The sequence below is a fragment of the Phacochoerus africanus genome, chromosome 3 (genome assembly GCF_016906955.1).
Source record: "Phacochoerus africanus isolate WHEZ1 chromosome 3, ROS_Pafr_v1, whole genome shotgun sequence".
Taxonomy (NCBI): Eukaryota; Metazoa; Chordata; class Mammalia; order Artiodactyla; family Suidae; genus Phacochoerus; species Phacochoerus africanus.
The window spans coordinates 204,952,600-204,970,692 of record NC_062546.1 but is presented as its reverse complement, the minus strand read 5'-3'; the positions used below and the strand labels follow the sequence as shown (position 1 = coordinate 204,970,692).

Sequence of the window (18,093 nt, the reverse complement as noted above, 5' to 3'; positions counted from 1 at the left end):
TGCAGTTTTTTCCTTGTTGTTGATTTCCAGTCATATAGCATTGTGGTCAGAAAAGATGCTTGTTACAATTTCAATTTTCTTAAAGCTACTGAGATTTGGTTTGTAGCCCAGGATGTGATCAATCTTAGAGAATGTTCCATGTGCACTTGAGAAGAATGTGTATTCTGTGGCTTTTGGATGGAATGTCCTATAAATATCTATTAAGTCCATCTGGTCTAATGCTTCATTCAAGGCCTGTGTTTCCTTATTGATTTTCTGTCTGGATGATCTGCCCATTGCTGTAAGTGGGGTGTTAAAGTCCCCCACTATGATTGTGTTATTGTTGATTTGTCCTTTTAAGTTAGTTAGCAGTTGCCTTATACATTGTGGTGAACCTATGTTGGATGCAGAGATATTTAAAATTGTTATATCTTCTTCTTGGATTGATCCTTTGATCATTATGTAGTGACCTTCCTTGTCCCTTAAAATAGTCTTTTTTTTTTTTTTTTGTCTTATCTAGGGCCACTCCCGTGGCATATGGAGGTTCCAGGCTAGGGGTCTAATCGGAGCTGTAACCAACGGCCTACACCACAGCCACAGCAATGCGGGATCCAAGCCACGTCTGCGACCCACACCACAGCTCAGGGCAACACTGGATCATTAACCCACTGAGCAAGGTCAGGGATTGAACCTGCAACCTCATGGTTCTTGGTGAGATTCGTTAACCACTGCGCCACGACGGGAACTCCTAGTCATCATTTTAAAGTCTCTTTTGTCTGATATGAGTATTGCTACTCCAGCTTTCTTTTGATTCCTATTTGCATGGAATATTTTCTTCCATCCTCTCACTTTCAACATGTATGTGTCCCTAGCAGTGAAATGAGTCTCTTGAAGACAGCACATATATGGATCTTGTTTTTGTATCCATTCAGCCAGTCTATGTCTTTTGGTTTGGGTGTTTAGTCCATTCACATTGAAGGTAATTATTGACATGTACATTCTTATTGCCATTTTATTAATTGCTTTGGATTTGTTGTCACTCTTTTTTCTTCCCTTCTTCTCTTGTTCTCTCCTCTTGTGGTTTGATGACTATCTTTAGTGTTGTATTTGAGTTGATTTTTCTTATTTGTGTGTGTATCAGTTGTAAATTTTTGGTTTGCAGTTGCCCTGAAGTTTTGATATAGGAGTCTGTGTGTGTGTGTGTGTATGTGTATACATATATGTATATGAGATTGTTTTAAGTTGGTGTTCTCTTAATTGCAAGTGCATCTCCAGTGTCCTGCATCTGTACCCTCCTCTTCTCACAATTTCTGATTTTGGTGGCATAATTGTGCATAGATGATTTCGTATCTTTACTGTATATATGTCTTTACTGGTGAGCCTTGTCATTTGTGGTATTTTTGTTTCCTGTTGTTGCCTTTTCTTTTCTGCCTAGAGAAGTTCCTTAGTATTTGTTGTAAGGCTGGTTTAGTGTTGCTGAATTCTCTCAACTTTTGCCTATCTGTGAAGGTTTTGATTTCTCCTTCAAATCTGAATGAGAGCCTTTCTGGGTAGAGTAATCTTGGTTGGAGGTTTTGTCCTTTCATCACGTTAAGTATATCATGCCACTCCCTTCTGGCCTGCAGAGTTTCTGCTGAAAAATCTGCCAATAACCTTATCAGGGGTTCCCTTGTATGTGACTTGTTTCTTTTCCCTAGCTGCTTTCAAGATTTTCTCTTTGTCTTTAACTTTGGTTAGTTTGATTAATATGTGTCTCGGTGTATTCCTCCTTGGGTTTATTTTATATGGTGGTTTATTTTAATCCCTTGTTGTGCTTCCTGGATTTGAGTGAGTGGTTCCTTTCCCATGTGAGGGAAGTTTTCGGCTATTATCTCTTGGAATATTTTTTCTGTCCCCTTCTCTCTCTCTTCTCCTTCTGGCACCCCTATAATATGGATGTTGGTGTGTTTAACATTGTCCCAGAGTTCTCTGAGACTCTCTTCATTTGTTTTCAATCTTTTTTCTCTTTTCTGTTCTGCATCCATAATTTCCACTAATCTGTCCTCCACCTTGTTTATTCATTCTTCTGCCTCCTGTATTCTGCTGTTAGCTGCTTCTAGTGAATTTTTTAGTTCAGTTATTGTATTTTGCACCTCTTCTTGTTTAAGTTTTATATCTTGTATCTCTTTGGTCAGTGTTTCCTGTAAGTTATCCATCTTTGCCTCCAGTTTATTTCCAAAGTCTTGCATCAGCTTCAGAATTGACAGCCTAAATTTCCTAGAGGCTGAGAATCTCCTCATGGCCTAGCTGTTTTTCTGGGTTTTTTCCTTTCTCCCTCATCTGAGTTATGGTTCTCTGTCTTTTCATTTTTATGGGTTTTTGGTGTGGTGACCTTTTTCCAGATAATAGAGTTGTAGCCTCTCTTACTTCTGGTGTCTGCCCCCTTGTGGCTGAAGTTGGTATGGGGGCTTGCTGTAGGCTTCCTGATGGGAGGGGCTGATGCCTGCCCCCTGGTAGGTGGAGCTGATTCTAATCCCTCTGGATGGGATCAGAGGCAGCTGTGTGCCTGAGGGGTCTTTAGGCAGCCTGTTTAGTAAGGAGGGGGGCTGTGATCCCACCTGGATTGTTGTTTGCCCTGGGGCTTCTCAGCCCTGACTGACTGATGGGTGGGGCCAGATTTTCCCAAAATGGCCCCCTTCAGGGAAAGGCAGCTGCTGAATATTCCTGAGAGCTTTGCTTTCAATGTCCTTCCCCCACCACCAGCCACATTCACTCCTGTTTTCCCAGGATGTCTTCCAAGAACTGCAGTCGGGTTTTGACCCAGATTCCTATGGAGACTTTGCTTTGCCCTGGGACCCAGTGCACATGAAAGTCTGTGTGCGCCTTTTAAGAATGGGGGAGTTCCCGTCGTGGCACAGTGGTTAGCGAATCCGACTAGGAACCATGAGGTTGCGGGTTCGATCCCTGCCCTTGCTCAGTGGGTTGATGATCCGGCGTTGCCGTGAGCTGCGGTGTAGGTTGCAGATGCGGCTCCGATCCTGCATTGCTGTGGCTCTGGTGTAGGCCGGTGGCTATAGCTCCGGTTTGACCCCTAGCCTGGGAACCTCCCTGTGCTGTGGGAGCGGCCCAAAGAAATAGCAAAAAGACAAAAAAAAAAAAAAAAGAATGGGGTCTCCGTTTCCCCCAGTCCCGTGGAGCTCCTGCGCACAAGCCCCACTGGCCTTCGATGCCAGATGCTCCAGGGCCTCTCTCTCCCAGTGCCAGATCCCCACATTTGAGAGTTTGATGTGGGGCTCAGAACTCTCACTCCTGTGGGTGAGTCTCTGTGAACCAGTTAGTTTCCATTCTGTGGGGCTTCCCACCTGGGAGGTATGGGGTGGCTTATATCACGTAATCGCCCCTCCTCTTGATGTGGCCTCCTCTTTGTCATCTGGAGTAGGATATCTTTTTGAAAGTTTCTGGTCCATTTGGTTGAAGATTGTTCAGCATTTAGTTGCAAATTTTGTTGGTTTTCGGAGAGAAATTGAGCTCCAGTCTGCAAGGTGGGATCCTTAACCTACTGAGCGAGGCCAGGGATTGAACCTGCATCCTAGGATGGTATTCGGGTTTGCTACCACTGTGCCACCACAGGAGCTCTGTGGATTGTGCACTTTTAAATGTGTGTGTTGGATGGAATGTGAATTATGTCTCAACAAGAAGTTTAGGAAGTTCCCATTGTGGCTCAGCAGTGGCAAAACCAGCTAGTGTCCATGAGAACACGGGTTCGATCCCTGGCCTGGTTAAGGATCTGGCATTGCTGTGAGCTGTGGTGTAGGTCACAGACGTGGCTGGGATCGTGTGTTGCTGTGGCTGTGGTGTTGGCCAGCAGCTGCAGCTCCAATTCAGTCCCTAGCCTGGGAACCTCCACACATCGCAGGTGCGGCCCTAAAAAGCAAAAGACAGACAGAAACAACAAACAAAGAAGTTCAAAGAGTGTCCAGGGCTCCAAGTCCCCCTGGCCTCCCCTGTTTCCTGAAGGGGTGATTGGTGATGCTGAGGTGTCATCAGATCCACTTCTAAGTTCTGCTTTGCTGTCACTTCTGACTGGTGCCACCTGGTCTTCGTGACCGTGGCTTTGGAGCTGCACACTGTGTCATGGTAGCTGGATTCGTGGTCCACCTAGTTGTCCCCACAGCAGCCTGGGGCGTGGCCCGGGTGCTGGGGGGCCTAGGGATGGAGGGGCTCCCATCTTCTCTCCTCTGAGTGTTTCCTTCTGGGGTGACACGCTGTTTAAGGACAGGAGAGGGGGATGAGGTTGGTTATTACGGGGGGGCCTGCTGCCCCCTGTCTCCCAGCCCACTGTGTGTCCTGCCTCAGTGGCCAGAGAGCAGAGCCAAGCGCGTCCACTCCGGAGAGGGCTGTGAGCTGGGCAAGGCCGGGAAGACCTGTGTTGCCTGTGACTGTAAAGGCGTGGGGTGGGGACCTGGCCCCTCAGTGCTGGTGTGGAGGCCAGGTGGCCCGGAGGCGCAGAAGGAAGGGCAGGGGTGCTGGAGTGGAGAACCTGCTGTGGGGCCATCAAAGGCGTGGGCCTTGCCGTCTTGCTGCAGAGCCAGGGGTGGGCTCCCCACGGGAGGGTGGTCGCCACGGGCAGAGCCCCCACCACCTGCAGCGGCACAACAGGACCAAGGGGGCCCTCGGAGGCTGACGCGAGTCTCTCCTGGTGCAGCGGAGCTGGCCCCCTGCCTCCGGATGAAGCAGAAGGGCACCAGTGTGCCCAAAGGGCTGGACTTGGAGGAGCAGGATCAGTGAGTGGCGGGCTGAGGGGGGGCGGTGGGCCAGGGGTGCTGCTGGGCCTGCCTGCCTGCCCTGCCTGGGTCAGCAGTGCGCTCGAGAGGCCTGGCCTTGCTGTGGGCAGTGGGCTCAAGCCAGGTCAGGGGTGGCCAGTGAAGATTGCAGGGCATGTTCGTGGAGTCAGCGCGGGGCTGCATGTCCCCTGCGGGCAGTTGTTGCAGGGGGTGTCGAAGCCGTGGCCACTGTTAAGCTGGATTGCTGCCCCCCAGCCCTTTCATGCTGACCCTCCTTGGGGGCTTGGCTCTGCCCTGTGCTGCTGTTCCAGTGCAGTCTCTGCGCGCCCGGGTGCCCTAGTATCCCCGTGTGCATCCTGGCTGCGCCTGCGCATAACCCTGGGATGGAGGGGGTTGGGGGGGGAGGCGCACCCCCTGGGCTCACTGTCCTCCCGGCTCAGGCCTGCCCCCTAGGATCCTACCCCCCAAGAGCTAACGTTTCCTGTGTTGGGAGAAACCCTCCCCACCCCCACGCCATGGTGAGGGTCCCCGCGTGGAACCGTGTGTCCCCCCCGTTAGGAGGGCCAGCACCTGGGCGGCTTCTAGGGTGAGAGACATGTTTCCTGCTCCCAGTGGCTCCAGGCTGGACACGCGTGGCCGGGGACTCCAGGTCTCTGTCCGTGTTTGAGCGTCTGCCACATGCCGCCGCCCAGGGCTCTGATGGCAGCTCTGATGACTGCCCGCGTGGCTCCCCCGCAGGATTCCCTTCTTCAAGTTCTGCTCCCAGTGCGGCCGCTCCGTCGGGGTGCGCCTCTCGCCCTGCGCCCGCTGCTACGGGATCCTGACCTGCAGCAAGTACTGCAAGAACAGAGCCTGGAGCGACTTCCACAAGAGGGACTGCGGCTCCCTGATGGCCATTGGTGAGTTCAGGTGTGGCCTGGCCAGGAGCTGGGGTGTGACACCAGAGGGTCTTGGTAGACGCTGGTTCCCCTGGACCACTGGACACTGGCCTTGGGCTGCTTCTGGAAGCTTCCTCCTTGCCCGGCCTCTCTGCGGCAAGAGTCTGCTTCTGGAAAACCCTCCTCTCCTGCCCTCTGCACCTCCCATCCTGAGGCGTTCGGGGTGTGTGGGGGCTGCTGGTGTGAATTGTCCCCTGGAACGTGGCCAGGGCCCTGGTGCCCCCCCCCCCCCCCCCCCCCCCCGTCTCAGAACCATTCTCGGTTCCGTGGGGGGGGGGCTGGGCCGACCTCTGCCCTCCCCCCCGCGGGTTCCCCACGCTCTGACCCTCACTGTCACCTCGTTTCCCCTGCCGGGAAATGGGGCGTTTAGTCAGGGCTCCCTCGGCTGGGGAAGCTGGGAGGCCCCTCTTGAGGAGCAGTCGCAGCCGACCCTCAGTCCTCGCCCTGCGCCGCACGCACGGGCAAACACGGAGCAGAACACGCCGGGCAGCCCCCGCCCCACGCCGGCCCATCACCTGGTGCTGCAGCGGGAAACCCCGGGGCAGGTGGGCTCCGGGGGCGGATGCCCTCACCTGCCTCCCCCCCGCAGCCTCTTCCCCCGGGGCCCACCAGGACGCCGGGCGCTGGAGGGTGGCAGAGTCTCCGTGAGGAGCAGCGCCCACCCGAGTCCTCACTGCTGCGCGGGGGTCCGCTGGGGTCTGCGCCGCAGAGCTGGGCGGAGCAGGGGCTCGTTCCCTCCCGACCCTGAAATAAAGTGTCCCCGGAGCTGCTCTCAGCCCTCTCTGCCGCTCCCGTCCGGGAGCTCTGCGTCTGCTGGTGATCTCGCTGGCCCGGGGGCCGGGGCCCTCGGTCGGAGGAGGAGGAAGGCCGGGCGGACGAGATGACTTCCGGAAGGTGGGCAGTGTCGGGGGCGGGGGGGGGGAGGGGGGGCTTCCCGGAGCCCACAGCCCTGAGCCCATCCTGCTCCAAAGGGTTGGGCTGCGGTCTCGCTTTGCTTCCCACCGACTCCAGGCCTCCCGCCCGCGTCAGGGCTCATTTCCACGTGCGGTTACCGAGGGTCTGCGTTGCCAGGGAGGGGCGGGTGGGACCGTGGCAAAATCACCCACGATTGAGGGGAGGGAGCCGGGAGCGGCCGGTGATGCGTCTGCGTTGGGGGAGACAGAGGGAGGAAGAGGGTGGGGAGGAGGGAGGCCCGGACTTGTGTCCAGAAGGTGCTGGGGGCTTCGGGGTGGCGGCGGAAGGGGGCTCCGTGGCTGAGAGCAGGATGGCGGGGGCGGGGCGGCGGGGGAGGAGACGGGGGATTGGAGCCCAGCCGGTGGGGACACCCACCTTTGGCCGCCGAGGCAGCCCCCTGCGGCCACAGTGGCTGCGTCTGTTAGTCTCTTGTCCGAGGAGGGGCTCCCTCGAGGGAGGGCCGTTCGCTGGGGACCCTCCTGAGCGAGGCGCCCATCGGGGGCTGTCAAGGCGCCCGCGCAGAGGGGAGATGGCCTCGATGCTGCTGCCCTGCAGCTGGGCTGGCCTTTCGGGGCCTTTGGACCAGCCGACCTGGCGGGGCCGGGGCTGGGGGGGGAGGCTTCCTGGTGCGGGGGCGGGGGCGGGGGGGGGAGGGGAGCGCCGCCCCTGAGGAGGGTGTGGGCGCCTCCCACCGGAAGGAAGGTGCTGCTAACGAGGCCTTCTTCCAAGTTACACCCAAGAGCAGGAAATGGTACATGACTGTCCGGATACCTGGAAACGACCGCGGCCGCGCTCGGCGTGTCCTTCCAGAGTCCACGTCGTGTCTAGACAGACAGACACGTGCGCGTTTAACGTGGGAACGCGATTCTTTTCTAAGCGAGGCCGTGGACCTCTTTCCGGGCATCGTTTTCCCCAAATGAAAGGTTTCCTTCTTCATCCTGGTGGTGTGTGCCATACACGCTGTTGAAAACCCCACGACGAAATCAGGGTAGAGCATCCAGTCTGCTTAAACGCAGGGACCGTTCTTACATTGTAATCTGTGTGCACCTGCACGCACGCGTGTCCACACTCAAGCACCTCGAGCACACGCGTGTGCTTTCTCATGCACCCGGTCCATTGGATGCGTGCCGCTGTGTCCACTCCTTTCTGGGTCACACATGTACGGAGTGCCTGCCTGCTGGCCGGCATGCTCTGGGCCCCCAGAGTACCACTGGGGACAAGGGCACGGGATCCCTGCCCCGCGGGGGCCCACGTTCTGGAAGCTGCTGTGTGGAGACGGGCCACGGTTGCTGGACTCCTCCAGGGCAGTCGGGTCCACGGCAGAACCGCAGCTGCTACAAGGCGGCCTTAGCACCAGCCTCGGGGGCCCAGCCGGCAGGTCCCAGGGCCCAACTCGCCCACCCCTGGGCATTGCCTGATTTTGCGCACCCTGTGAATGAGGGCGGCTGGCCGCAGCTGCCGGCTTGTCCCCGCTCTCTGCGCCGTCAGCTAGGGGTTCTGCAGACAGCGATGCCTGAGTCTGTCCCTTCTGAGCACACTGACAGGTGCTGCAGTGACAGGCAGCCTGAGACTTTATGGGGAGGCTTTTAGCCACTGATTTCTTAAAAGGAGCTGAGGCCTTCCATCCTACGGTTGTTGCTTAAAGTTTCAAGTTTCGCCGTTCTGCGGCAGTCATTCTGTTCCGTTGGTCTGTGAAATGGATGCTGTGTCTCCGTGTGTGTCCACCCACGTGGCGAAGCGCCTCTAGCGTCCCCAACCTCCCCAGCTCGGGCCACAGGCCCACGCGTCCTCACCCGCCCTCTTGCTGGTCGGGAAATCCAGCTGTATCTTCCCTCGGGACATACGGGAACCTGCCACCTCTCAACTTGCCCTCGGAGGTCACTGGTGTCCCCTGCTCTGTGCCCAGCCCCATATGCCATGGGTCCTCTGCTGGCTGGTTCCCTGTGGCCAGAGTGGGGGTGCAGCCAAGCCAAGGAACCTCCAACCCAGGTCCCGAGTGCCCGGGGCAGCTGATTGGGATTTCAGATGCAGAGATACTCAAGCTCTTAGCTTGTCCCCGCGGTCAGCTTGCCCTGTGACTGACTCAGAGCCGGGTGAGGACCTGGCACGGCCAATGTGTGTGGAGCCCAGGGCGCCTCCTGAGTCACGCCAGTCCTTGGGGCTTCTTCAAAGCAAAGTTCCCTTTCCAGAAAGTTCTGTGACATTGCTGGGACTCTCCATCTGCTTCTGCTCTGTGAACGTGAGGATGAGCCCAGAAGCCCGCCTGCCTTCTCCCAGCCGCCGTGTGCACTGCTGGCCGCCTGGCCCCTTGGCACTCTGAGAGCTTGGGGTTCTGGTCACATAGGCTCCACTGCAGGGAGGGTCCCAGCAGACCAGGGAGGCTGTGCCCAGGCCACACGCAGGCTCCTCCTGCCCACCCCACCCCCCCCCCCCCCGCCTGGACCTGGAGGAGCTGCGGGCCCCTCCCCGTCATGGGGGGGGGGGGCACGCCAGGTCGCCTGGGGCAGCAGTGCTCAGGTCCGCTTGCTTGGGGTCCACAGGGCTGAGGGAGGCCAGGGGGGCTGGGGTGCAAGGCCTGGCGACTCTCCAGGACTCGACGCCCCAGAGGGAGAGGCCCTCGGGCCAGGCACCTGGTCCCTCGAGTGCTCTGCTGAGCCACGGGGCCCAGAGGGTAGAGCAGAGCGCAGCCAGGTGGGGCGGCGACCACATGCTGATGAGAGGAGGTCAGGGTTTGGTGGGAGGGGTGCGGAGGTCAGAGTTCAGTGTAGAAACGCTTGGTGTCTGATGGGTGCCTCGGGCGATGGGGCCGCGGTGAAGTGCAGGCTGGCACCGGGAAGATGGGCAGAGCTGTCAGGGCGGCGCCTCAGCCGCAGGTGGTCACTGGGGCCCCGAGGCGGAACGCAGGGCTGGGGGTGACCTCGGCATTGCGTCCTGTGTGTCCGAAGAAGCTGGGGAAAGGGAGCGTCTGCTAAAGCGGGAAGGGGAGGCCAGGGCGTGGAGTCCCTCTGCCCCATAGTCTGCTGTGGACGGTGTGTGTGCGTGTACGGGGGTAACTGCCAAGTGCGTGGAGGGCTGGGTGACCGGGAGGCTGCCTTGCCAGGTGGCCTTCTCTCCCTCCTGCTGCACCCACCCTTCCGCTGGCTGAGAAGGTGCCCATGTGGTCCCCTGGCTCACCATGTCCCCGTGACCCTGGGTCCCATCTCCCTCCTCCAGGCTCTTCTCGGCCACCCACTTGGACGCTGGGAAGCCAGCCACCTGCCCGCGGCGGGGTCAGTTGAGGTGGGTGGAGAGCGGGACAGCTGTGTGGGGTGTCCTGGAGTGACCTTGGGCGACTTCAGAGCAGGGGTGGAGGCCAAGGCCTTGGGCGTGCAGACCTGGTGGGAGAGCAGCTGGTCACGTGGGCCGTGGGGAGGGACGGGGACCAGTGTGCGGGCGGAAGGGCCACTGAGGGGCCAGTGGCCGCTCGTGTCAGAGGTGGGTGTGCCCCAGAGCAGGCTGGACCCAGAGGTGGAGCGCGGGGAAGGGGCTTGAGAGGGTGATGGGCCCCTCTTAGAGCAGGGCCGCCAACAGGGGCCAGGATAGGGGCTAAGAGGATGCTTTGAGGGGAGGGGACAGTGACACGGTGGGGGCTGGGGCCTGGGAGCTGCAGGGACTAGGCTCTTTTCACCGCTCTTCCCACCACCCCTGTCCCCTCCCCGTGGCCCTGGGGAGACTGGAGAGGGCCCTGAGGGGTGAGCCTTGGGAGGAGATGGCTGGGAGCTGGGAATGGGGGTGTCGAGGAGCCCAAGGGGGGGCACAGCCTGGGAGGGGGGCGTCAGGATGGGGAGGGCTGTGGCGCTGGGCCTGGAATGTTGGTGGCGCAGATAAAGGGCCTGGAATTTGCAGGGGACAGGGTTCCGCCCAGAAGCCAGTGTTCTGTGCTCCGGAGGCACAGACGGGGGCGGCCAGGGTGGGTCCCCCTGAGGAAGGACACGGAAAACAGCTGGAGCTTCAGCTTTCCTCCCAGGCCCCAGAGCCACCCGCCAGCTTGCCCTCGGAGCCCGGGGGGCTGGGCACCTGCCCTCCCCTTCCCACGCTGGAGATTGGCTCTGAGCCTGGGGGGGCCAAGGCTGCCTGCTTAGTTTTTGTGTGATTTGTGTTGTTCTGTTTCAAAAGCCCATCCTCCACCCCTCATAAGAGCCCCAAGGCCCTGCAAAGCCTGGATGTGACCTGGTGCAATACCGGAAATTTTAAATTTCTGTGTTCCATAGATTTTGGAAAATTGTGTTTCTGTTTTCATGTCTCAAGGTATTTTTTGACTTCCTCTTTGATTTCTCCATGGAGTCATTTCTTTTGGCGCGCGCGCGTGTGTGCGTGTGCGTGCATAGCTTTATGTGTGTTAGGTACTCCTGCATTGGGGGCACGTGTTTACGAATGTTAAATGCTCTTCTTGGATCGATCTCTTTATTTTTCTGTGATGCGCTTCTTCGTCTTAGGGTACAGACTGTTTTACGTTCTCTTGTCTGAGTATTACTATCCCACCTTTCTTTTCGGTTTTAAGTGTGTGGCATATCTTTTCCACTTCTTTCGCTTTCAGTCCGTGTGTTTCTTTAGCTCTGAAGGCCGTCCCTTCTGGGCGGTATATGGACAGGTCTCATTTTGTATCCATTCAGCAACGCAATGTCTTCTTATTGGAGTGGTGCCAGGGATTGAACCCACAACCTCATGGTTCCTAGTCGGATTCGTTAACCACTGTGCCACAATGGGAACTCCTTTTCTTATTTCTTGTTACAGATTTTTTTTTTTTTCCTTAAAGACCTTTTACCATTTCTTGTAAGACTGGTTTATTGGTGACAAACTACGTTTTTGCATATCTGGAAAACTCTTTCTTCCCTTCAGTCTGAGCGACACTCTTGCGGGGTAGAGTACCTTTGCCTGTAGGTTTTTCCCTTTCAGCACTTTCAGTATACCATGGCACTCCCTTCTGGTCTTCAAACTTTCGGCAGAAAAATCAGCTAATAGCTTCACAGGGGTTCCCTTGTGAGTGACTCGTTTTCTCCTGCTGCCTTTAAATTTCTGTCTTTATCGCTACCTTTTGTCATTTCAATTATGTCTTGGTATGTGTCTCTCTGGGTTCAACTTGTTTGAGACCCTCTGTGATTCCTGGACCTGGATGTCTCTTTCCTTCCCCAGGTTAGGGAAGTTTTCAGCCGTTATTTTATCACATCTATCTTCTGCCCCTTTTAAAATCTCTCCTTTCCTTCCGGGATCCCTCGAGTGCAAATGTTAGCAAGCTTGCTGTTGTCTCGGAGGTCCCATAAACTGTCCCCATTTTCAAAATACTTTTTTTTTCTTGTTGCTGTTCTGATTGGATGATTTCCACTGTTCTCTCTTCACGCTTCTGTATCACATGATCCGCCATTGATTCCCTCCAGTGTATATTTCATGTCAGTGTATTCTTCAGCTATGATTCTTTTTTGGTATTTTCTAGTTTTTTTCGCTGAAGTTCTCACTGTGTTCCTTTCTTCTTTCCCCAAGTTGAGTGGACATTTTTCTGGACGACAACTTTGAACCTTTTATCAGGTTAATTACTCGTCTCTGTTTCATTAAGGTTTCACCTTCTTCTTTTATTTGGAACATGCTCCTCTGTCTCCTCATTTTTTGACTTTCTCTGTTTGTCTCTGCGGAGTGATGCAAAACAGCCCCCTATCCTGGACTTGAAGGTACATCCTTGTGTGAGACCATCATGCAGCCTGCATGTGCCCAGTGGCTTTGGTAGGACAGATGGACCTGAAGTGCACATAGCCACACCTCAGGTGCACTGGTGGCCGCCACACTCACTTATTTTATAGATTGTTCTGGAACCCTATTACCTAACATTCTGTGGGGTACTGGCTCTAGGTGGTGGGTGTTTTTTGGCAAGTTGGAATTTTTTTTTTGCCGACATTTTTTTAATACAATTTTTTAATACAATTTTTTCCTACTGTACAGCATGGTGACCCAGTTACACGTACATGTGCACATTCTATTTTCGCACATTCTCAAGCTTCATTGTAAGTGACTAGACATACTTCCAAGTTCTACCCAGCAGGAGCTCATTGCTAATCCACTCCAAAGGCAATAGTTTGTATCTATTCACCCCAAGGTCCCCAACCACTCCCTCCCCTTCCCCCTCGGCAACCACAAGTCTATTCTGCAAGGCCATGATTTTCTTTTCTGTGGAAAGGTTCATTTGTGCCGTATATTAGATTCCAGATAGAAGTGATATCATCTGGTATTTGTCTTTTTCTCTCTGACTTACTTCACTCAGGACGAGAGTCTCTAGCTCCATCCATGTTGCTGCAAATGGCATTCTTTTGTTCTTTTTTATGGCGGAGTAGGATTCCATTGTGTATATATACCACAGCTTCCTTGTCCAATCAACTGTGGATGGACGTTTGGGTTGTTTCCATGTCTTGGCTATTGTGAATAGTGCTGCAGTGAACATGTGGGTGCATGTCTTTTTTAAGGAAAGTTTTGTCTGGATAGATGCCCAAGAGTGGGATTGCTGGGTCATATGGTCGTTCTGTGTATAGATTTCTAAGGTATCTCCACACTGTTCTCCATGGTGGGTGTACCAGATGTTGGAATTTTTAAATTTGAGCTTCCATCACTGGGGATTTGCTATTCCCTCTCCCTGAGGGAATCACATTCAGCCTCGTGGTGGGTGAGCTCTACACATGGTTTTGTATCTGCTTCTGTCTGTTGTCAGCTGAGGACCAGCGGAACTCCTGTGATCCCGGGAGATGCTTCTGCTCGGAGCCCTGGCAGCAACGCTTTCTTGGCCCCCACCGGCCAGCAGGGAGAGCTTTTCCTTCCTTCTGTGGTCCAGGCCACTCAGGGCTGCCAGCACCAGCCGCCTGCCCCGCACCTGTCTACTGACCTGCAGTGTCCGGAAGGGAGCATTTCTGCATCTGATAACCACTCACACGCCCATCGCGGCCACACGGGGCCTCTTTCTTTCCTCTTTCAATTCTCGAGCCTTAGCTCTCCTGTGGCCTCTTTCTTTCCTCTTTCAATTCTCGAGCCTTAGCTCGCCTGTGGCCTCTTTCTTTCCTCTTTCAATTCTCGAGCCTTGGCTCTCCCGTGGCCTCTTTCTTTCCTCTTTCAATTCTCGAGCCTTTGCTCTCCTGTGGCCTCTTTCTTTCCTCTTTCAATTCTCGAGCCTTAGCTCGCCCGTGGCCTCTTTCTTTCCTCTTTCAATTCTCGAGCCTTAGCTCGCCCGTGGCCTCTTTCTTTCCTCTTTCAATTCTCGAGCCTAGGCTCGCCCGTGGCCTCTTTCTTTCCTCTTTCAATTCTCGAGCCTTGGCTCGCCCGTGGCCTCTTTCTTTCCTCTTTCAATTCTCGAGCCTTTGCTCTCCTGTGGCCTCTTTCTTTCCTCTTTCAATTCTCGAGCCTTAGCTCGCCCGTGGCCTCTTTCTTTCCTCTTTCAATTCTCGAGCCTTAGCTCGCCTGTGGCCTCTTTCTTTCCTCTTTCAATTCTCGAGCCTTAGCTCGCCCGTGGCCTCTTTCTTTCCTCTTTCAATTCTCGAGCCTTAGCTCGCCCGTGGCCTCTTTCTTTCCTCTTTCAATTCTCGAGCCTTAGCTCGCCCGTGGCCTCTTTCTTTCCTCTTTCAATTCTCGAGCCTTAGCTCGCCCGTGGCCTCTTTCTTTCCTCTTTCAATTCTCGAGCCTTAGCTCGCCCGTGGCCTCTTTCTTTCCTCTTTCAATTCTCGAGCCTTAGCTCGCCTGTGGCCTCTTTCTTTCCTCTTTCAATTCTCGAGCCTTAGCTCGCCTGTGGCCTCTTTCTTTCCTCTTTCAATTCTCGAGCCTTTGCTCTCCCGTGGCCTCTTTCTTTCCTCTTTCAATTCTCGAGCCTTGGCTCGCCCGTGGCCTCTTTCTTTCCTCTTTCAATTCTCGAGCCTAGGCTCGCCCGTGGCCTCTTTCTTTCCTCTTTCAATTCTCGAGCCTTGGCTCGCCCGTGGCCTCTTTCTTTCCTCTTTCAATTCTCGAGCCTTTGCTCTCCTGTGGCCTCTTTCTTTCCTCTTTCAATTCTCGAGCCTTAGCTCTCCCGTGGCCTCTTTCTTTCCTCTTTCAATTCTCGAGCCTAGGCTCGCCCGTGGCCTCTTTCTTTCCTCTTTCAATTCTCGAGCCTTGGCTCGCCCGTGGCCTCTTTCTTTCCTCTTTCAATTCTCGAGCCTTTGCTCTCCTGTGGCCTCTTTCTTTCCTCTTTCAATTCTCGAGCCTTAGCTCGCCCGTGGCCTCTTTCTTTCCTCTTTCAATTCTCGAGCCTTGGCTCGCCCGTGGCCTCTTTCTTTCCTCTTTCAATTCTCGAGCCTTAGCTCGCCCGTGGCCTCTTTCTTTCCTCTTTCAATTCTCGAGCCTTAGCTCGCCTGTGGCCTCTTTCTTTCCTCTTTCAATTCTCGAGCCTTAGCTCTCCCGTGGCCTCTTTCTTTCCTCTTTCAATTCTCGAGCCTTAGCTCGCCCGTGGCCTCTTTCTTTCCTCTTTCAATTCTCGAGCCTTAGCTCGCCTGTGGCCTCTTTCTTTCCTCTTTCAATTCTCGAGCCTTGGCTCGCCCGTGGCCTCTTTCTTTCCTCTTTCAATTCTCGAGCCTTAGCTCTCCCGTGGCCTCTTTCTTTCCTCTTTCAATTCTCGAGCCTTAGCTCTCCCGTGGCCTCTTTCTTTCCTCTTTCAATTCTCGAGCCTTAGCTCGCCCGTGGCCTCTTTCTTTCCTCTTTCAATTCTCGAGCCTTAGCTCGCCCGTGGCCTCTTTCTTTCCTCTTTCAATTCTCGAGCCTTAGCTCGCCCGTGGCCTCTTTCTTTCCTCTTTCAATTCTCGAGCCTTAGCTCGCCCGTGGCCTCTTTCTTTCCTCTTTCAATTCTCGAGCCTTAGCTCTCCCGTGGCCTCTTTCTTTCCTCTTTCAATTCTCGAGCCTTAGCTCTCCCGTGGCCTCTTTCTTTCCTCTTTCAATTCTCGAGCCTTAGCTCGCCTGTGGCCTCTTTCTTTCCTCTTTCAATTCTCGAGCCTTAGCTCTCCTGTGGCCTCTTTCTTTCCTCTTTCAATTCTCGAGCCTTTGCTCTCCTGTGGCCTCTTTCTTTCCTCTTTCAATTCTCGAGACTTTGCTCTCCTGTGGCCTCTTTCTTTCCTCTTTCAATTCTCGAGCCTTAGCTCTCCTGTGGCCTCTTTCTTTCCTCTTTCAATTCTCGAGACTTTGCTCGCCTGTGGCCTCTTTCTTTCCTCTTTCAATTCTCGAGACTTTGCTCTCCTGTGGCCTCTTTCTTTCCTCTTTCAATTCTCGAGACTTAGCTCTCCTGTGGCCTCTTTCTTTCCTCTTTCAATTCTCGAGACTTAGCTCTCCTGTGGCCTCTTTCTTTCCTCTTTCAATTCTCGAGACTTAGCTCTCCTGTGGCCTCTTTCTTTCCTCTTTCAATTCTCGAGACTTAGCTCTCCTGTGGCCTCAGATGGTTGTTGGCGTTGTAAATATTTCGGTTTTGCCCATTTTGACGTGTCTGCCAGGACGTGGGTAGTTTTAGCTGAGGCTGCCCTGTTTCTGTGATTTCTTCAAAGTAGAAACGTCCCAATGTTTTCTCCTCCTTCTTGCCATTCCTCACATTGGCACAGTCGGTCTTATTGCCCAGGTCGATGCTGCTGCATATCTTGAGATCTCCAGTAAGTCTCTTGCTGGTGTGTTTCTCTACTTTCCCGGGCTGGGCATAGAGATAGGTCTGTGCTAGAAATTGCGAAGGTTCTTGTTGCTATTTTCAGGCAAGAGGAAGGACGGAGGGAAGTGTTGGGCGTCACTGAGGCTTCGCTTGAGAGGGTGGGTCCTGTCTGGAGGGAGTCCTTGCTGTGCAGGGGGGTCTGCTGGGATCCCACCCACGTGCCCCATCACCTTCCCTAAACTCTGCCCCATCTTCGGCAGCTCTGACACATGGCTTGCCTCATGTCTTCAGTTTCTAGGCGGCACACAGGCCACCTGCTTCCGATCCTTCCATTCATCACTAGGGACATAGAGTTGGGGGGCGTCAGCTTTCCATGCTGAACTTGGCTAGCGCTTTGGCCATAAACAGCATTTCTAGACAGAGGGCTTGTCTCCTGGTAAAGGAATGCTGAATGTCACCTGGGAGGGAGCAGAAAACGCAAACACTGGTGTGTCCGGGTGTGCGCATCTGTGCATGCTTGTGCCTGTGTGTGCACTGCGCCCGAGGGTGGCTCCTTGAGGGGCTGGCTGCTCTCTGCCCATTGGTGCGGGTCAGTCCGGATGTCTGTGACTGCCTGCATTCCCGTGGGGAATGAACGTGGACCAGGAGCCAGGGCGGGGGCCGCTCACTGACCAGCACCTGAGCTGGGAGTAGGCAGGGCTTGGAAGCCCAAGGGTGGTCTGGGGCCAGGCAGGAAGGGCCCAGTGCTCCAGAGACAAGGCAGACAAGACCCCTCAAGTGGGGTCCCAGCCCGTGGGGTGGCCCCCGCAGGATGCCGCTCACCTCCGCCCTCCTCTCCCCGCAACAGGGAAAACATACTCGATGCCGTCCATCAAGAAACCCTTGAGGCGTCTGGGCAATGAGCCCCCGAAGCCCGGGACCCTGCAGCTGCTTCTTCAGTCAAGGTGTGTATACTCCACCTACAGCCAGGAATGAGCGTCTGGCTGCCCACCTTTCCACACAGGGCTCTGTGAAGCCCGAGGCCGCTGCCCAGCCACCCAAAGGTCTTCACCGCAGCCCTCATCTCCCAGGAGGCGCAGGGCCAGCAGGTCCGGGACCACCCAGGACTGCGGGTGAGCATGCAGTTGCTGCTCGGCAGGCGTGTAGGGAGCCCGTGCTGCCCCCAGGCCCGAGGGGAGCCGCAGCCCTGCAGGACACCCCTCCGTGGAGCTGCACTGTCCCCCCCGCCCCCCGCCCATGCTGGGGGCCCTGCCCTTTACACTCACTGGGTCCCAGCCCCTGGGCCCTCGGCACTCCAAGCCCTGGGTGACCGAGAGGCACTGCTAAATGTCTGCTGGCAGACCAGTGCTGGCTGAAACCCCAAATAAAGTGACCCTCCGTGGCTCAGGCCTCTGTGTTCCAGCGTCTGGCCCAGGAGCCAGGTGTGGGCCCTGCACTCCGTGTGATGGTGGAGACCAGTGCCCAGTTGTAGCTGCAGGGCACCTGGGGACAAGGACAGGCTGGCAGCCTCATGGTGTGACACCGGAATGGCCAGTGCCCAGGCGTGGCTGCAGGGCGCTTGGGGCACGAGGATGGGCTGGCAGCTTCCCTCAAGGATTATGGAGGACTCTCTGCCTGGGGAGGCCGGGGGCTGGGGCAGGAGTCCTGGCTCTGTGAGACCCCAGGCGTGGCAGGTCTCTCCCTGGGACACTGGGGCCGACTGGACCAGGATGGCCCTCCAGGCCTGGCCTCAGGATGGCGCCAGTCCCCACGCTCTGGCCTCTTGGGTGTCCCTGAGGCTACGTGGCGAGAACTGGTG

General features: G+C 55.5%; 1 protein-coding gene across 5 annotated transcripts in view; it reads left to right on the top strand.

Annotated features, from left to right (window-relative positions):
* Window positions 1–17,676, top strand: part of ANKMY1 (ankyrin repeat and MYND domain containing 1) — a 48,011-nt gene extending 30,335 nt beyond the window's left edge. For 2 of the 5 annotated variants that reach the window (XM_047773954.1, XM_047773952.1), the window contains 4 exons: window positions 4,664–4,742; window positions 5,481–5,641; window positions 17,143–17,239; window positions 17,366–17,676. In XM_047773954.1, coding sequence (XP_047629910.1) covers window positions 4,664–4,742; window positions 5,481–5,641; window positions 17,143–17,239; window positions 17,366–17,411 — 383 coding nt within the window. In that variant the 3' untranslated portion in view covers window positions 17,412–17,676. Of the gene's footprint in view, window positions 1–4,663; window positions 4,743–5,480; window positions 5,642–6,269; window positions 6,449–17,142; window positions 17,240–17,365 lie in introns of those variants that run through there. The other 3 variants (XM_047773953.1, XR_007134122.1, XR_007134123.1) reach the window with 3 other exon arrangements.
* Window positions 17,677–18,093: the final 417 nt, after the last annotated feature.